Consider the following 19549-nt stretch of genomic DNA (forward strand, 5'->3'; position numbering starts at 1 on the left):
AATGAGATCAAGCAAGACTTACTGTGTTCATGGATTAGAAGATACAACATAGTCAACATGTCAGTTCTTCCCGAATGGATATACAAGTTTAATGCAGTGCTTGCTAAAATCCCAGCAAGATTTTTTGAGGATGTAGATAAAATAGTAGTTTTAAATTTATAGCTAAGACAATTTTGAAAAAGGATAAATGGAGGAATGAGTCTGCCTGATTTCAAACCTTATTACAAGCAGACCTCAGAGACGTTGTGGTTTTGGTTCCAGACCATGGTGATAAAGCAAGCTGTAATCTTTTTGCTGGTGGAGGGTTTTGCCTTCCATCTGTAAGCCATGCAACCCCTGTGAAGCACAATAAAACGAGGAGTGCCTGTATGCAGTAGTATGACAGTGGCATCGATGGAGGGACATGGATCAATGGGACAGTACAACCTGGAAATACATACAAATATGTGCAACTGATTTTTTACGGGTTCAAAAGTTAAGTCAATGGAGGAAAGACAAATGGTGCTGGAGCAACTGGACATCTGTAGGCTGAAAAAAAGGAGCGATGTCAGCATCATTGCGGAACAAGGACAGTCCTTGGTTTCTCCCCTTGAAGTTACAAGTTGGACAACTAATTCAAACAGGATTCCCTGCTCAACAAACACATCTGAGATCTGTGCATTGAGACATGTAAAGGTGGGCGGGTCAGTGCGAGCGGGGTAGGCAGGACAGGAGAAGGACGGAGACGGGGTGGGGGGGCACACAGGTTGGTGTGACACCAGGGAAGGAGTCGGGGTGCATCCCACCCACAGAGGCCCAGAGGGGCCAGGGCCTATTGCAGCTACACCTGGTGACGGGTGGAGAGGTGGCAGAGGTGTGGCAGCCAGACGCCTGGCCACCATTACTGATGAGAAGGCACAGCTGCTTCCCTTTGCCTGCTGCAGCCCCAGCTGATACGGTAGTGGGGAAGGAGTCATGCTGCACCCCTCACACAGCAGCCCAGAGGGTGGATGGGCAGAAGCAACATTCCTGAGGAGTAGGTTCCAACTGTGGGCAAACCAGGCTGTGATGTGATACAGTGGTATGCAGCAACAGACTAGCGGCCACCACTGTCAGCAAGAAGGCAAAGCTGCAGACTTGAGAACTCATCCCCCTGCCCACCCATCACGGTGGAACCCAGCAGAGACATCTGGGATAGCACAGCATGGCTAACAGCTTCTGGTTACAAGGAGACAGTGTTGGGAACTCACAGTTCTGGAGCCCCGTCACCTGCCATCTCCCACAGGATGGAACCCCGACACTGAGGTGAGCCTGGCATGGGATGCTAACCTCCTTGGGGAATAAGGGGCATTTTCCCTGACCAAAGCCAACACAGATCCCAGAGGCAGCAGTAGAGCAGGTAAAACAAAAACTTGCATTATAGCACCATCTGCTGGAAAATAAAAGACTTAATCAACCTGGTCAATTGTTAAGAACCAAACAGTGCCTAAAAAAGTTTACTACCTCAAATGCCCAGTCAGAGAAACAATCCATCAAGCACCATGAATAACCAAGATAACAAAGTAGCTCAGAGAAAAAAAGGAAAAGACCAGAAACCAAACTCAAAGACTGATGTAAATGACAGAGAAATCAAGATTGTGGTTATGAAAAAACTCAGTGAGATAAAACTCAAAAAGGCAGTTCAACAAGCTCAGGAATAAAATCAACAAATGAAAGTACCTCACAAAAGAGACAAACTATAAAAAAGCAACTAAATTCTGAATCTGAAGAACTCAATAAATGAGATGAAGAATTAATTAGAGAGCATGGAAAACAGCAGACAAGTTGGAAGAGAGACCTAGAGAGCTCAAAGATAGAAATCTAGGAATGACTCTGGTGGGGAGAGAACTCAAAGTTTAAAAAAATGAAAAAATTCTACGAGAACTATCTGACTCCGTTAGAAAGAGCAACAAGCATGATATTAACAGGTATACCAGAAGACAGAAGAGAGGGGAGAAGGGAACAGAGCCTATTCAAGTAACAAGAATTTCCCAAACCTATGGAAAGAACTGGCCCCTCAAATTCAAGAAACTAACAGAACACCTGATAATCTCAGTGCAAAGAGACCTTCTCCAAGACACAGTATATTAAAACTGTCAAAAGTTAATGACAATTCTAAAGGGAGCCAGGGGGCGAAAAGGCTGTAACCTACAAAGGAAATCCCATTAGATTATTGGATTTTTCAGCAGAAACCTTACAAGCCAGGAGAGAGCGGAATGAATATTTAAAATATTGAGAGAAACCAGCAGCCAAGAATACATCCAGCAAAGCTATCCTTTAGATATGAAGGAAAAATAAAGGCTTTTTCAGACATACAGAAGCTGAGGGAGTTTACCACCACAAAACCCACATTACCAAAAATGTTGAAAAGATTTACTACCACTCCTCAAAGTCTTCAAAAAACTTGGAGGAATACTTCCTAACTCATTTTACAAGGCAATGTTACCCTGATACCAAAACCAGGTGAGAACAATACAAAAAAAAGAAAATTACAGGTCAATATCTCTCATGAACATAGACGCAAAAACTCTGAAAATACTAAAAAATCAAATAATACATTAAAAAGAATACATCATCATCAAGGGGTTTATTCCAGGGATGGAAGGATGTTTCAACATGGTAATCAATGTGATACACCGTATGAAAATAAAGGATAAAAATATTATGATCATCTCAATAGATGCAGAAAAAGCACTTGACAAGATACCACCCATTTATGATTAAACAATAAAACGGGTGTAGAAGGAAAACTACCTCAACATGATAAAGGCCACTTTTGACAAACCCTTAGCTAACATCATACTCAATAAAAACTGAAAGCTTTTCCCCTAAGATCAGGAACAAAACAAAGGTGTTCCCCACTCCTATTCAACACAGTCCTGGGAATCCTGGCCAGATCAGGCAAGAGAGAGCAAAGGCATCCACATTGGGAATGAAGTAGTAAAACTGTCACTACTTGCAGATATGATAGCATGTATGCAAAAGGCCTCAAGACTCCACCAAAAGACTATTAGAAACAATAAACAAATCAAGTTGCACAATCAATACACGTGTGTGAACATTTGCTTTATGAGAGGACACCGCAGAACAGTGGGGAAAGATGTGCTGCTCAGACACTTGCTTATCCATCTGGGGAGAAATAAAGGGGATGGAGTAGTGCACACATCAGTTCCCGGTGTACTTCAATACGCGTGCAGATAGATAATGTAGGGGACTATTTTATGACCATAGGATAGAAAATTCACTAAGACACAAAAAACCATAAATTATTTGGTAAGTCTGACTGCAGAAAAATTTAGAGTGACTATCAAAAGACACAATATGGAGAATGATAAGCTACACAACAGAGAACTTTCTGCAACACATTTATCCTACAAATGATTAGAATCCAGGATATATAATGAACTTTTATGGATAAATAAGAAAAAGATAAACTCAATGGAAAAAAATGACAAAAGACATGAACAGGCATTTCCCAGAAGAGAAAACATGAATTGCCCACCAACATATAAAAAGACAACCTCATTCGTATATAGTTAAGATGTAAATTTTAACCTTAACCTTGGCCTAAGTGTCACACCTTATACAAAAATGAACTCAAAATGGATCACAGAATTAAATATAAAACATACAACTATAAAAATTTTACAAAAAAATCTTTGGGATCTAACACTAGGTAAAGAATTCTTAGACATGACACCAAAAGCACAATCCATAAAAGAAATAAGTAAACTGGACTTTATCAAAATTAAAAATTTTTGTTCTGTAAAATATCCTGGTAAGAGGATGAAAAAAAAAAAGCTAGACTGGGAGAAAATATAAACCGAAAACCTGACAGAGGACTAGTATTTAAAATATGTAACTTTCAAAACTCAACAGTAAAAAAAAAACAAACAATCAGAAAATTGGCAAAAAACATGGATATTTCACGAAGTAAAATAAGTACATAAAAATACAAGCATTAGCCATTATGCTAACACAAATGAAAATCATGAGGAGATGTCTCAGCACCTACCAGAATGGCTGAAATAAAAAACAGTAACAATACCAAAAGCTGGCCCGGATTCGGAGAAGCTGGATCATTCGTACGTTGCTGGTGGGAATGTAAAATGGTGCAGCCACTATGAAGAAGCTTGGCAGTTTCTTTAAAAAAACTAAACATGCAATGACCATATGACCTAGCAACTGCACTACTGGACATTTACCTCAGAGAAAAGAAAATCAATGTTTACACAAAAACCTATAATGAGTGTTCATAGCAGCTTTATTTGGGATAGCCAAAAACTGGAAACCATCCAGATATCGTTAACCGGGACAATGAGCACACCATAGGTATCACGTAGCCATCAAAAAGGGATGATGGTCAACACATGCAACGATCTGGATGCATCTCCAGAGCGTTACGCTGAGAAGAGCCAATTCCAAGTGGGTACACACTGTATGATCCCATTTATACAATGTTCTCGAAATGACAAAATCATAGAGATGACGACTAGATAGATTAGTGGTTCAGGATGGCAGCCGGAGGGGTGGTTGGGAGGGAGATCCTGGTGGGGTGGGACAGTCCTGTGTTGCAACTATGGTGGTGGTCACCCAAAGCGAGATGATACAGAACTACATCCGCAGTGCCCCCATCCGACTCCTGGCTGATACGATATTAGGACTATGTAAGACGTAACCATTGAGGAAAAGAGGGTGACGGGTACCTCTAACTTTGCAACTTCCTATGAATCTGTATTTCAAAATAAAAAGTTACGAAAAAAGGAATAGCTCAAAATGCAACTTGGTCTCCTGTACTGGATCCTGCAACTGAAAAAGGACATTGGAAAAACTGGTAAAAGCCAAACGAAGTATAATTGAGTTCAGTTTCATACCAATTTTAACCTTTTAGTTTTGACAAAGGCACCAAGGTGATGTAAGATGTTAACTTCAGGGGAAGCTGGAACTCTCTGTGAATCTAAAATTACTTCAAAAACAGAAATCCTGATGCTCAGACTGACTGATTAGCCCCTCCCCGGGGTGGGCCTGGTATGTTTCATTTGCCAGGTGAGTCTCTGTGCAGCCAAGGTGAAGAACCACTGCTCTGGAGATGACTCTCTAGTAGTCAGTCCTCACTTAGCATCAACAGGTCCTGCGACTTTAAGCAAAATGATGTATAACGGAACCAATGTTACCACATGTGACTGATGTGACAGAGTCAAGTTCCACCCGCAGCTCCCCAACATCGTAACAAAATGACGTCATTCGCAGATCTGTCTGTGTCCCACCTAGGATTTTGCTCTTGGAGAGAACCCCTTGAGAACTCAGCGAGCAGGCCACTGTTGTTTGGCCTGCATTCCTGCTGGTCACACATAAGGACCCAGATTCCTTTGAGGAAGGTTCCAGAAATCCTCCTTCTGTATCTAACCTAAGATCCCAGGTCCCTGTGAGGCCCCAGCTTCTATACAGCTGAATAGTGGAGAGTAATTAGAGGTAAACCAGAAGAAAAAGAATTCTTTCTTGTTCTCACTTCTCTAAACCCCCGAGTGAGGGACAGGAAAAAGGCAGAGCTTAAAATGTTTCAGAGAAAGAAAAACTCTGATGTCATGTTTTTTAAAGAAAGGTGATGGTGATCCACCTGGTCCTTACAGCCCTTCCCTCCCTCATGCTCTCCGTGCATGTCATGGAGGCACAGGAGAAGGTGTGACATAGATCTCCCTGGGATCCAACGACAAAGGTTTAGGTGCAGCAGAAAGAGCCCTTCATCCCACACATGACCTCGTTAAAACACAAAGTGACAACTAAGCAGGGCCGGTAGAGGCGCAATAGGAAGGGACCTCCTAGTCCCCAGGGAGCCAGCCGGCTCGCTTAGAGTTCTGGGAGAAGTCAGAAAAGCCGCCTCCACAGGAGGGAGCAGGACTAGTGGCACAGACTTGGGGGTGTCGTGCTTCCAGGTTTGGCACATGGGACAGGCTGCGGCGTGCTTAGAAACAGGAAACAGGCCATTGTCAGGGACGCCACAAGGTTCACTGTGGCCAAGGCCATGGGTGTGCTCTCGGTTTGCTCAGAAGTGCTGCCGCAGCAGCAGGCTGGCAGATTAGACACAGAGAGTACAGGTCACGGCCACACACAGGCAGTCATCGTGCACTCACATCGCAGCTGGGCCCGAGGAGATACAGACACTGCACTGTCCCAAGGAAAAGCCTGGACCTGGGGACTGGACATGGCCATGGTCCCTTCACTCTTCAGAAGCAGGCCAGTGCACGGCTGACCCCCATATCCTAGAGGCAGGACCTGCTGAAGGCTTCTGGCACTGACGTCTGGTTCCGAGGACAGCCCAGGCCCCACGACTCAAAGGGCCATCTAAAACATGGCCTGGAGGGAACAGGACAGGCTGGCAGGAAGCTACTCCTCGACTGGGCTCTCTCCGTTCCCCACGAGCTGGTCTAGTCCCCAGACCCGGGGCTGCCTGGCAAGCAGTTAAACTCCTGGGTTTCGCCCAGGGCTCTCCTCCGCTGGGAGGCCAGGTCTGCTGTGGTTGGACCCTAGAGGAGGGAGGGGAAGGAGAATTAATATCAGAGCTGCCTCTTTAGGACAGGCAGGGGCAGGGCAGGCAGAGGAGCCCCAGGAGGTGTGGAGGCAGAGCCGGGAGTGCCTGCAGGAAGATGGTCAGCCTGACAACGCCTTCATAGGAGGCGAGGATTCTGCTCCCAGGAGGCCGAAGCCACTGCACTGGGCTAGGGGCACCTGCCCTGGAAGGGAGCTTTAGCGTCCAAGGCTGGGCAGGTATTTCATGAATCCTCCTGTCTTCCAGAAAAATGAAATGAAAAGTAGCAAAAAGAGACAGGAAGGGCCCACACACCCCATGGAGAAACGCCTCCCAGGCTAGGGGAGCAGTTCTAAAGGGCCGGGAAAGGAAAGCAAGGCGAAAGAGAAAATATTTACCTTGGGTGTTTTCTTAAAACAAAAAACGCTCACTAGTCCACAGTCAATTATCAACTGTAGTTTCCAAATGTGCCAAAGAGGGAAAGGTCTACTGGGAAGGCTGGAGAGAGCAGAGAGAGACAGAGACAGACAGATGGGGGAGACAGGGTGTTGAGCTGAACTGGCAGTGCCTCCGCCCGCCAGACGCTTGCTGGGCAGGGAGCCAGGACAGTGGCACACGGACACCTGCTGCTCGGAACAGGAGGGACAGAGAGCATGGAGCCGCCAGTGGGCTTCCCTCAGAAACCCAGCCCGGGAACATGACGCGGAGCAGTTGCTGCAAGTCTGAAATGGCAGCCAGGGGTCAGAAACCGTTTGTGTAAAGAGCCTGTATGTTTTGGTTTTGCAGGCTGTGACAATGCCTCAACTCCACTGTTGGCGCTGAAAGGCAGCCACGTATAATCCATCAACAAACGGGCGGGTCCCAGTAAAACTTTATTTACAAGAACCCTCTGTCCACTTGGCTGACCCTGCTGTAGGCAGTTAAAAACCATCGTGCCTCCTGCGCCATTCCGGCGCCCAGGCCGCCAGGAGTGGCTGTGACCTGCACTAGTGAAGCAGTGCCCCCCAGTGACACTCCACATGTGTGCCCACTAAGACCCACAGAGAAACTGCAGCAAACAGAGGCAGGAGTCAAAAGACAGCAGGAGAGTCTCACGGGGGCAAACATCAGGTTGTGTTTAGGGGAAAATCACCCACATTATGGCGACAGAATCGTTACAAAGGGGAGTGGCTCACAGAGCCACCATGAATTTCTCCTTAGAGAACTGACTGTCCAGCGAGCAGCTGAAGCCAAAAGAGGAGTTTTAAGAACCAGGATGTGGTCCGAGAAGAAACGAAGAGAACACCATTGTTCTCAGATTTAATCCTGTCTCTTGAGCATGACACGTGCCGTCTGGGTAGCTGACGGAGCCAGGAAAGACTCCCATGGAAGAAAACAAAACAAAAGGCTCCCATAAAAATAAAGTCTAGTGTGGAGGTGAACCTCTGTGTCAGAGGCACGTCGCAGAATCAAAGCCCACCACAGTGGGACACAGGAGTGCAACCGGCCTGGAAAGTGGCGTGGATGTTCGTTCACTCAGAAGGGGTGGCAGGCACTGACGCAGTGCACCCCACCCGGGACGCCCTTTCCCAACACCCAGAGAAGGGGTAATGGGGCTGATCCACCAGTGTGGCCCTGCGGGGGGTTCTCTGTGTCACCTCTCACAAAGTACCTGTCTCCTACAGCGTGGGTCTGAGCCAGCAGAGCTGTCCCCGTGAGTCCCCACAGCCAACGGCCAAGGGCATGCACAGGCCCCGGGCGAGGGTGCCGAGCCCGTCTGCCTCCGATCCCTCCCATGGAAAACGGCGTGACTACCCCCTCTCCAACCTCAGGGAAGGGTCCTTAAGAGTCAGGACAAGGAACGCGGCAGCACAGGGCCGGGCAGAGGAAGCGTCACTAGGAGCTCGGTGTCCCCGCTGCAGGGGGTGAGCCAGGCCCTGTGGGACTGCCAAGCCCTGGGGTATCCCCGAGCCCCCCCAGGAGCTCCACCACAGAGAAGAACTTCCTTGAATCACAAGGACAAGCAAGCTCTGAGACGCTGACCACTGCTCCCCGAAGCCCAGTCTTCAGTCCTCTGATCCCCCCCTTGCCCTGCGAGCGGGGAGTTTGCCACCCCGCATCACAGAGTCTGTCTTCCCATGTGCTGTTCCTGCATACAGTGGGACCCTGAGTGAGGAACACGCTTTCAATACACACGTGACCTGATCACACGCCTCCGCATGTGTCCTTTCTAGCTGGGATGTGTCCATGGCCACCCGCCTTCTGAGCCAGGTCCACTGGTGACCCCAAACCTTCACTTTCCAGGGGATCTGACCCCATCCTAAATGGCCAATAGAATGTTTGAACTTATTCCCATTTGGCACCTGCTCTCTAATTGAGCCACCCTCCCTAACAGCCCTGGAGAGGAAACGCAGAGCTTCAGGAACTCAAGTGCCCGCTGGTTTATAGCTCAGTACCATCCGAGCTATTAAAACCAGCATAAAGAAGAGTGGCAGGATGGGGAGGATAGAACGTGAGGCAGACAGACACGTCTGTGATGCCAGTGGCAGGGACCGCGAAGGGCAAGTGACCTCTGGATCGACACAGCGGGATATGGCCACATGGCGCTCACCTGCTGCCGCGGCCATCCTGTCACCGAGGAGCCTGGTCTGGCTCCCTGGGATGACCTGGAGGTCCGAGTTCTCAGGGGACGGTGGCAGGTTCTGGGCCCGTGTGGCCAGGAGTGCGTTGAGGTATTGCAGCCGTGTGACCTGGAGGACAGATGGTGAGGCACAAGGTCACAGCACCCCTCCTGCCATGAGCACCTGAACCAGGGGGGGATGTCACACTCGGCAGGATGAGCAGAAAGTGACAACCGCAAGCTGGCTGAGGACAGTGACGAGGACCAAGCAAAGTGTTTCTAGGATCTCAGAAATAAGCCGGGTGCCTAGACCCTGAGACGGGACCAGACCACGGCGTCAGAGGGGCCTCTGGGGAGCCAAGGCCATATTTCTGCAGAGCGAGTTCACGGTTTGCACTGACGGAAGTCTCAGACTCCAGCGGACTCTACTCTCGATCCACACAAACTGCGCCCAGGGGATCCAGCCCCTGGGGGACCCAACAATCACCTTACCTTGATGAACTGCAGGTCGGAAAGGGCCCTCACAGTGTAGTCGGGACAATACGCGGACGAGCGGGTGCTGTCGGCTGGTTCCGGCTGCAGGAGGGACTGCAGCGAGGACACTGGGGACTGGTGAACTAGCGAAAGGACACCCAGTGATGGGGAGGCCGTACTGGGAGCGGGGCCAACGCACGGCCTCTGAGACGCATCCCACAAACCACCCTGGAAAGGGCCAGTGGCCAGGAACTTTGGAGAGCTGGCAGACACACTTCCTCCGGGGACAGGTTCTACAGGGCTGGGGGTGAGCAGCAAAGACGAGCCCTGAGAGGCTGCTGCCCGGGCCCCCTGCACAGCCCAGAGAGGGAAAAGCAAGCAGGCCCGAGCCGCCCACCCCGTAGGACGCATGGCACTGGAGGAAGGGACGCCAGGACCCTGGGCCCAGGAGGGGCTGCCGCTTACCTGAGGACGGCAGTGTCAGGGCAGACACGCCATAATAGGTGAAGGCCCCGTTCTCGAACCTGAGGCCCTCCTTCCCAATCTCCACCTCAACCCTGCCCTGGGAAGTAAAGGGAGGGAGACCGAGACACGTGGATTACCTGGCTGCTGGGGGCACACAGAGCGGCGCCCCCACACTGCGGGGCTGTCCCTGCCAGGCTGCCGCTTACCTGCAGGATGAGGGTGAAGTAGTCCGCCGGCCGGCTGCGCTGGTACAGGTAATGGTGTGCTGCCAGGCGGTCGCTCTCATCGAACCTCACCTCCTGGTTGACACTGGGGTGCCTTAGCAGGTGCAGCAGGACCTTCTCCGACACTCGCAGGGGGCTGAACACGTCCACCTCTGCCCACGGCGGACAAAAGGGATGGTGTCCGCCAGGCCCAGGTGACCTGTGTCACCTCCCGACGCCCGCTGTCCATCCAACTAGTGCTGCCAGTGGGCCTGGGAGCCGAGGCCCCGCCCCAACACGAACCACTTGGATGCAGCCCCATGCACCACCGGCCGAGGCGCACACAGGTGACACCAGCCTGGCCCCCTCAGGGCCCTGAGTGTCACTGCTGCAGGGCTGCAGGGAGAAGCATGGGGTCTCCTGACACCCCTGCCCACTGGGAACGGGAGCTGTCGGTGTCTGCCCTGCGCACTCTGACCCATGCACGGGGAGCAAAGGGAGCAGAGCCACGGCCCATCTCCACCCTCACCTCGAGAAAGGAAGCGCTGGGTGGCCAAGAGCAGCTGGGGCGAGATCTTCACTTTCTCCTCCTCGTCGGACACCTTGAACAAGGAGAAGTCCTCCTTCCGCCTGACGGGGGCGCTCAGACCCGTGGGCCGCCTCCTTGCCGCGCTGTCTCCTGGGCCGTGGGCGAGCAGAGGCCAGCTCAGGCACCTGCAGCCCTCCCGGCAACACGACCGAACCAGGAGCACGTTGCCTGCACCCCCTCCACAGCCCTGGAGACCACACCCGTGGCACTGCTCACACAGTAACGCTGGAGCCCAGGCCGGGCAGTGGCCCACATTCTAGCTACACCCCGAGGAGTACAGGCCTCTCCTTGGAGCTGGGAGAAGGTAATGCTAACATGACATGGGAGCTGCAGCGAAGTGACAGGCACCCTTGGTCACTAGGAGACCACTCACTGGGAAGCACGCACACTGGGGGCCGTTGACGCCACACGGCAGCAGCGAAAACTAAAGCTGCCGCACTGTGGGACACACGAGTGGGCAAAGCAGTTCACCTGACAGCACACAGGGGTGCAGCCCAATGTCCTACGTGCCACGTGACGCCCCAGCCTTCAAGCATGGGATCTGCGTCCACCCTGCCACCACCTTAAGAGACAGACACTTCTAAGACACACCCACGGGCCAGGACCATGTCCTGGGAAGACCCTGTCAGTGGTGAAGAGCAGGTTCTTTGAGGGAACACTTCAGTAATGCACAAACGCACCTGAGAAGTAAAAGGAGTGAGGAGAGACTGGGAAAGGCCGTTCAGGGCAGAGCCCCATGCAGGCACTGGAACGGCAAGGCCGCCGCTGGACGGGCCACCACAGCTCCGTAGCAGGCACCGGAGTGGGCCCTCCCGCAGGGGGCAACAGCGCCAACCTGAGACCCACTGCCCCGAAAGCACATCTCTGGCCAGAAAACTAATGGGAGGCAAGACTTACGGTAGTGCTCAGACTCGTCCAGGATCTCGGACTTGATGATCTCCTCAATGACGTCCTCCAGGGTGACCAGGCCCAGGACCTCGTAGAAGGGGTCACCTTCACCCTCGTTGTTCACCTTCTGCACGATGGCCAGGTGGGACTTCCCTGGGGGAGGAAACGCACCTGCTACAGCAGGACCCATGTTTCTTGGTCCCACCTGGTGCAAGGCCACCGACAGACACGGACACTGTGCTCCTACGAGGTGCCAGGCACTGGCCTCCCTCCAAGGCGAGGAAGCTAAACCCCTGACACTGCGATCACCTCACACGGCCACCAGCAGGCAGCAGAGCTGCAGGGAGGCCTGGGCCTGCATGGCTTCAAGCTGTGAACCTGGCTCAGACAAGGGTGCATCAGACAGACTGCAGACGCAGGGCACAGGCTTCCCGGGACCGTCTAAGTGGGGGAGCCGAGAGGGGCACCCCAGTCTGACTCGTAGGGCAGTTTTCCCAATTCTGAAAGCTGCCCTTTTCTTCCGGAAGCCAAGGTCTGTGAGGTCATCCAGGGGATGCAAACAAATGGTAACTAACCAGTCAGAGCCCTAGCCATGTGGGAGGAAGAGCAGCTGTGCGAGCGTCCCCCTCCTGTCCCTCACAGTTGGCTTCCTGTCTGTTTAAACATAAGCTTGAAAACAAAAAGCACAATGCCGGGGAACTTCAGGCATTTACTCTGCTTCAGGTGACTGCTCTTCATCTGTAGAACTTTACACTGTCCAAAAGAAACACAATGCAAGCCACACACATAATTTAAATTTTTTGAGTAGCTACATTAGGAAAAAAAAAAAAGGGAGTACGAGCCCAATGGCTCAGGTGGTTGTAGCTCTGAGCTCCTAACACCGAGGTCGCCGGTTCGATTCCCACATGGGCCAGTGAGCAGCGCCTTCCACAGCTAAGATTGTGAACAACGGCTCTCCCTGGAGCTGGGCTGCCGTGAGCAGCCAGAGGTTGGCGTGGACCACTGTGTGCTGCCAAGAGCAGCTGGTGGCCAGCATGAGTGGCCGGCAGCCAGCATGAGCGACCGACTTCCTCAGCCGGGGGGGGGGCGGGGGGAGGGCAAGACTGAATACAGCATGGGCCAGGGAGCTGTGTCCTACACAACTAGACTGAGAAACAACGGCTTGAACTGAAGGCGGGGGGAGGGGGGTGCCAGGCGGAAGAAAAAAAAAAGCCCAGGTGAAACTGATAATATATTGTAATTAACTCAATATAGCCAAAATACCACAACATGCAATCAATAAAAAAATATTAATAATAGATGTTTTACTTTTTTGTACCAAGTCTTTGAAGTCTGGTGTTTCCACCTAAAGCACATCTCAGATCGGAATGGTGACCTTTTTGTGTGACGGTGACCACTGGGCCATGCAGAGCCACGGAGCCAGACCCGAGGACACATGCCAACCACACAATGGTTCCCAGTGAGAACAGACTGCGAAAGAGGGTAAGGTCCATGCTTCCAGAACCTTGGTAAAGAAGAGTCGAGTTCCCGTCTTTGTTTGAGTCACCCTGTACGTAATCGCAAGGCACTGAGTTTATAAACACTCTTCAAACTTTAATTGGCACGCTACACCCATTCCTTCAGCATCCGTGCCAATCCCTCCCCCTGTACCAAGTAGACTGGGTATACTTGGGTGGGTGGAATGCAAATGTCCAGACTCAAAGGTATTACTGTATGATTATTGTTAGACTACTAACCAGATGCCAAGAAAGGATGAGGCTGTAAGGAATATGCAGGCACACTCACTGCACGCCATCACATCTGAGATGCCATCGGTTGTGAGGCGCCGCCTGTGTGCAGCCGTAACACGTATATAGTGCTTATGGTGTGTGGACCCCCGAGGGCTGCACTCACTCAGTAGTGCGCTGAGCCCTCTGACAACTCTCCAAGGCATACATTATTATGATTATTCCCATTTTACAGCGTGAAGACAAAATGCAGCCATGGGAGGAGGGTCAGTAACCCACCGAAGTACAAACCCAGATTCGAACCCAGGCAGCTGGCTCCTGAGTCCATTCTAAACGCCACACCCCACTGGCTTTCACTAGAGAAAACAGACCGGGTCTGATGGGGACTCTCTCCTCAGCGCCCTTCTAAAGGAAAGAAAGCACCCTTCTTTTTCTTCTAGAGGATGCTCTGATATCCTCAGACAGAAATGAAAAGTAAAATGACCACATTACACTGTGTCCCCCTTTCTGAAGGAAAAGGCCAGGTTCCCTGGAGAAGGAGCTGCCCACTGCGGCTGAGCCGGGCACTGAATGGGGAACGCAGCACTCCTAGTCGCTTTCCACCCCTTCATATTTGTGCTGGGAGTGACTCCGTTTCTACAAGGGCCACGGCGGCCCTGCCAAGAAACAAATGTCAAGAAGGCCAAGGCATGACACACAATTCTGGCCAGCAGTCTTCTCAGATTGTGGAATGAAAGCCCAGGCTCCCAGGCGCTCGCTGGCCATCTACGAGCACAGATGACCCATTTCAGCTCCCTCCCTCCAGGAAGCTAGTTACTCTGGCAGGGGTTACCTGCGGAACACTCACTTCTCTCTTGCCTTCAAACCTTTATGAAACAGGCAGAAGTTTCTCAGTGACCTGCCCCTAAAATAGTGGCCATGTGATTTCATCTCAAGACAGAAGTGTCTGAGGGATCCAGAAGGCAACAGTGAGAAACGGCAGCGGCAGGAATTACGTTCATCTCTCATCTGATAAGGTTAAATGCTCTGAAAGCATGGGGGCCCCTGGCTGGCTGACCGGACACAGACACTGGCCCCAGCCCGGGCCTGCGGGCTCTCCCTGGGCAAGCTCTCCAGAAGCACAGGATGGGGCAAATGGCTCATCCCACCGCCATCCATCCAGGGACTCCAGCTGCAGGAACTGAGAGGCACCACTCCTCACACGCTGGGCAGGTAGGTCGGGAACCAAGTCCTAAAACCTCGGGGCCACGAAGGCTGCAATCAGCCCTTTGTTCATAAGCAGAATGAAGAAGGGCATTAGGCTAAGAAGGACTCGGACTCGGACACGTGACACCTGCCAAAGGACCACACTGCATGAGCAGCAGAGACAGCTCCAGGTGTCACAGGGAAGAGGCGGCCATCCTGCCCCAAGAGTGGCCCTCACTCACCACAGGAGACGAGGCAAGGGCTCAGAGGCGCACCCCTCAACCTGCAGGTTGCAAGTCACCCCAGCAGCTTCCAGTTGTTAGTAGTTGTTAGCAGTAGTTACTGTCAGTGGTAGCTGTTAACAGCAGTAATTAGTAGAAGCAGTAGCGACCATTAGCAGTAGTTGTTAGTAAGGCAGCTATGGGTTGGCATGAGGCCACACGAAACCTGCTTGGCTTTCCAGAGTTCCAAGAGTGTCACCTAGCACAGGCGTGGCTCAGACCATGGCAATCCCTCAGGCCGTCTTTCTTGGCCTCTCCTTCCCTGCCAAACCTACGTAAACCCGGCCTCCCATCCCAGCCACCCTCTGGCTTGTGCTCTGCAGCCACAGTCCACAGGAGGCCCGTCCGTGAGCTGGCACACCTCTCATGGGTCGCCTACTCCAACACTCCACGCCATGGCACCCAATCTGCTCTTGCAAAGGACACAGATACCTTCTCGCTGGATCCAGACGACAGGAGGCTGGCTCCTCTCCTGATAAACAGATCTCTTCCCAATTCCAGGACATTCCGAGCCACTGGCTCTCCTCTGCCGCCCTCCCCTGGACATACCTGCGCCTCTCAGGTTTCCCACTCCTCCTGTGGCTGAGGGGCCATTTCTACCTCCACTGGGGTCCTTCACTTACATTTCCCATCAGCTGCCCGCTAGGACTCTGCCTCGGGCCACTGAGCAGACTCCACCATCCAGGACCACCCCCGCTTCCGTGCGTGTGCTCTGCCTCATCCGCAGCTCCTCCCAAGCCCCTTGGCCACCCACAAAATCCTCCCCACGCCCCTCCAAACGCCCTCTTGGGTCTCCTCTCCAGGCCCATGTGCACCCTGCCAGCCTCTCTCCTCTGCACCCCTGAATCACTGGTCTCCACACCAGTCAGTGATCGTGAAACACCCTTAGGCGCCACTGTGCTCTGCTCACAGGTGTCATCCTGATGTCAAGTCCTACCTTCCCAGGGTCTCCAGCGGGGAGGCGGCGGGATGAACGAACCCTTCCTCGCTGACTCGAAGGCCCAGCACCCTGGACGCCACTGCCTAGAACACTACAGTGGCCCACAGGGAGTATTTACCACTAAGAGGCTCTGTCAGGCCCCCACCCAGTACTCCCCGCCCCAAAGAGGGGCTGTATGGCCACTTTCTAGGGAGACAGTGGGGCGCACCCAAAAGATTCTCTAGCAGAGCGCTCAGAGCTGCCCCCTAAGCAGCCTCCCAGGTAATCGGAGGCACAGGAGTTCAAGTACTGTAGCCAGGTGACAATCTTCCTTAGGCAAGCCACTAGGAGAAATGAAATGATGCACGTGAGTGCCCACTAGTGTCTGGTATACACAGCGCTAATGAAGGACTTACATGGTCACAAGGCCCAGACTCCCCAACTGTCAGGGACTCACAGAACACCTGGGGGGGGGGGGGGGGGCTGGAGCCAGGACACCTCATAGGTGCTAGGAAGCTCAAGGGCTTTGCTTGCTTCCTGGTCTCACATTATGCAACCTCCAGCCTCAAGGCCACCCAGAATCCTGGGGTGTCCCCTGTGCTCACCCTGCAGGACTTCGGATTTGAGAAGCACAGATGGCTGGCAGTCAAGGAGCTCTGGGAGCACACCCACACCTGGCCATGAGAAGACTGCACAGGAAACCACACCTTCACATTTGGAGAGTGCAACCTTAAAGTTGCTCGGATAAACCAAGGTCAAAGGTGAGGATGCAAATGTGGAGTTAAGAGAGAACGTTTGAGAGACCTTACTCAGGGTTAGAAAAGGGGGAAGTTTAAAAAAAAAAAAAAAAAGACAGCTGAAGGGAAGACTGAATTAGCACCCATGAAGTTGCTTTTGGTTAAATCCAAATCCAAGTGGCAGTTTGCTCCACACCTGCAGCAAGGTATTTTTGAATCACTCTTTCCTGCACTCAGGAAGCAGCAGCCCATCAGCAACCTTAACAATAACGACCTGAAAACGCCACAGGCACCCTCATTTCACTGTGCTTCACAGCTGTTGCGTTTTCTAGAAATGAAAGGCAAGACCCTCCACCAGCAAACAGATTGGGACTCCCAACCCTCACTACTTGTGAGGTGCACTTGTACGTGTGGGCACGTAAGTTTCCAGGGACCTGGGGACTACACTCTTTTCTACGTTCTTTTAGTTTCTATCCAAGAGTTTAGACCTGCTACAAAAACCCACAAAAATGACCCTAAGAGGGAAAGACCTGGGGGTTGGAGCCTAGTGGACATACCTCCCCAAATTGGGGCCTACCAGGAAAAGGGGGGTTTTGCTGTCTTTAGCACTGTGTCACTCTCTGAAGGACAACTTTTAAATATTTCAAAAGGTCATTCAGAGCTGTAAGGCCGTCATCGTCTTTAAAAGGGGACTTACAGGTCTCATTGCTCTCCAGAGGCTTCCATAACCTCCCACCCCTTTTATAGGGGTGCGGGGCACAGGCTTTCGAGCCCCCCGCGGTTCCCAGCCGTTACCTCGCTTGAACTCCTCCAGGACGGCGTCCAGCTTGGTGTCGTTGAAGACGAAATGCAGCGGGTGGTTGTAGAAGCGGGTGATGGTGCTGAGCGGGGTGCAGTCCTCGGGGTCCACAAAGGCCAAGTCCTTCAGGTAGAGCATGTCCACGATGTTGGAGCGCTCCTCTTCGTAAACGGGTATGCGCGTGTGGCCGCTCTGCATGATGCTGGCCAGGACGCCGAAGTCCAGCACGGCGCGGGCGTCCAGCATGAAGCAGTCCTCAAGCGGCGTGAGCACGTCTTCCACCGTCCGGCACCGTAGCACGCCCTTGCTGAGGTCGCTGTAGGGGTCGCCACCACCTCGCGCCAGCTCCAGCACGCGCTCGCGCAGCCGCCCGGGCCGCGCCGCCAGTTCCAGCAGCTGCCCGACCGGCAAGGCCACCGGCAGGGTGAGCAGCACTGCCAGGCGGCTGAGCGCCAGCGCGCGCGGAGCCAGAGCCAGCGTCCAGCGCCCGCTTACGGCGGCCGGCAGCACCTCGGCCACCAGGAACGCGAGCCCCGCGCTGCCCAGCACCGCGGGCACGGCGCGCTGGCCGGCCGCGCGGTAGAGCAGCACCGCCAGCGCCGCCTGAGCCAGGCTGGCCAACAGCAGCAGCGCGCCCAGGGCGCAGCTCGCCCAGCGCCGCGCCGGCTCCAGGCGCCGAGCCGCCGCGCGCTCCGCCTCCGAGCCGCTTTCGCGCAGCACCTGTACCTCTGCCGGCGCCAGCGCCAGCGCGCTCAGCTGCAGGCCCCGTGCCAGCGCCGCCAGCGCCAGCAGCCCCGCCGCCCCCAGGCCCAGCACCCAGGGCGGCACCGCCTCCTCGGCCGTCTCACCGCTCAGCTCCGCGCGCACGGCCTCGGCGCGCAGGCGCAGCAGCGCGCGCCATTCGCCTGCGGGGGCCGCCGCCTCCCCGGTAGCCGTGCCGCCAGGCTCCCCGCGCACCGCCAGCAGCGCCGACTGTGGGCGCTCAGCCTCGGCGCGCAGGCGCAACAGCGCGCGCCACTCGCCTGTCGGGGCCGTAGCCTCACCAGGCACCACAGCCGGCCCGCCCTCGGGGCAACCCGCCCCCTCGGGGGCCGCCCAGGACCAGGAGCTGTTGGCGAAGCCCGAACCGAAGAGGCGCAGGCGGAAGGTGGCCTCCTGCGCGGCCGGCACCTCCGCTCCGCGCGCCCACGCCGCGCCCGCGGCCCCGGCCTGCTCCAGGCAAACGCCCAGCACTCGCGGGCCCGGCGCCGCCTCCCCGGCGGCGTGGCCCAGGCAGAGCGCAGCCAGCAGCCAGCCCAGCCGCCCCGCCGCCGCCGCCATCGCCCGCTGCCCCCTCTCAGCCTCTGCGCAGCCTACCTCCGCCTCCTCCGGCCAATCGGCGCCAGACTCGCGCCTCCTTCGACTAATCAGCGCTGGCCTCGTGCCCCGTTTGCCAATGGGCGGCGCGTGGGGGCGGGCCCAGGGGGCGGGCTAGGCTGCGCCTGGGCGTAAACAAACGGCGCGGGTCGGGGCCGGCCGGGGGCGGGGCTGACAGCCCACGGGGTGGACTGGGGGCTCCGGGTGGGGTGTGGCCACCCACTGCACTGGCCGGCTCCAGCTCTGGGAGATCGCTGGCTGGAACGCGGGGCGGGCAGCGGTAGGCGGAGGTCTCGGTGAGGGAGACGTGCGGCTTTCTGAGGTAAGGCCCCGGAACCACCGACCTGGAGGCGGGGAAGGCCGAAGGGAAAACCGGGACTGGGCCCCGGGAAGCTAAACTTCCGTAAGATGCATGTTGATGGAGCCCGACCCTGCTGTGGGTCCAGGGACGGAGACGCAGCCCTGGGGCGAAAATAAGGAAACCTTGGACCCTCGCCTCTACTTCATGTTGTTATTTTCCAGGAGAAAAACGAAGCGTGTGACTCGACAAGGATGTTGAGGTCCAACGCGACCTAACACCCCAGTCCCATCCCAGCCACTCTTGTCAGGAATGCCTGCATCTGTCACTGCCGTTCTACTTCTTCCTTGGTCCCAGGCTCCCTGGGGAAATGACCTATAACTCATTTTGTTGGGAAAACCTTTGTACGGACACTTGCAGCAGTTGGATCACACTCATAAAACCATCAATCCCCGAAGGCCTAAAGAATCCAGCGCAGGGCAGCT

General features: G+C 53.9%; 1 protein-coding gene across 5 annotated transcripts; it reads right to left on the reverse strand.

The window, feature by feature from the left end:
* Positions 1-7: 7 nt before the first annotated feature.
* Positions 8-19073, reverse strand: CNNM3 (cyclin and CBS domain divalent metal cation transport mediator 3). 5 transcript variants are annotated; one of them, XR_012496479.2, is made up of 9 exons: positions 17407-19070; positions 11772-11915; positions 10815-10964; positions 10289-10458; positions 10083-10179; positions 9636-9760; positions 9135-9273; positions 6943-7042; positions 4265-6542 (listed from the first exon to the last, which is right to left on the reverse strand). XR_012496479.2 is itself a non-coding variant. In XM_074332556.2 (8 exons), the coding sequence occupies exons 1-8, from the start codon at positions 18728-18730 to the stop codon at positions 212-214; spliced, it is 2274 nt and encodes a 757-aa protein (XP_074188657.1). In that variant the 5' UTR covers positions 18731-19071; the 3' UTR covers positions 8-211. The 5 variants fall into 5 exon arrangements, 4 of the variants coding, with proteins under 4 accessions (XP_074188657.1, XP_074188658.1, XP_019572058.2 ...); XM_074332556.2 differs by lacking the exons at positions 4265-6542; positions 6943-7042 and adding an exon at positions 8-336 and having other exon boundaries at positions 17407-19071; XM_074332557.2 differs by lacking the exons at positions 4265-6542; positions 6943-7042 and adding an exon at positions 8-528 and having other exon boundaries at positions 17407-19071.
* Positions 19074-19549: the final 476 nt, after the last annotated feature.

Source organism: Rhinolophus sinicus, chromosome 2 (genome assembly GCF_057876585.1).
Source record: "Rhinolophus sinicus isolate RSI-liver-muscle chromosome 2, RSI-T2T, whole genome shotgun sequence".
Lineage (NCBI taxonomy): Eukaryota > Metazoa > Chordata > Mammalia > Chiroptera > Rhinolophidae > Rhinolophus > Rhinolophus sinicus.

Excerpts from the sequence above, each read along its gene's own strand:
- CNNM3 (XM_074332556.2), bottom strand. The coding sequence starts at position 18,730 with ATGGCGGCGGCGGCGGGGCGGCTGGGCTGGCTGCTGGCTGCGCTCTGC. Across the intron at positions 11,916-17,406 it reads CCTGGAGGAGTTCAAGCGAG|GGAAGTCCCACCTGGCCATC; the intron begins GTAACGGCTGGG and ends TTCCTCCCCCAG. Across the intron at positions 10,459-10,814 it reads CCAGCGCTTCCTTTCTCGAG|AGGTGGACGTGTTCAGCCCC; the intron begins GTGAGGGTGGAG and ends CGCCGTGGGCAG.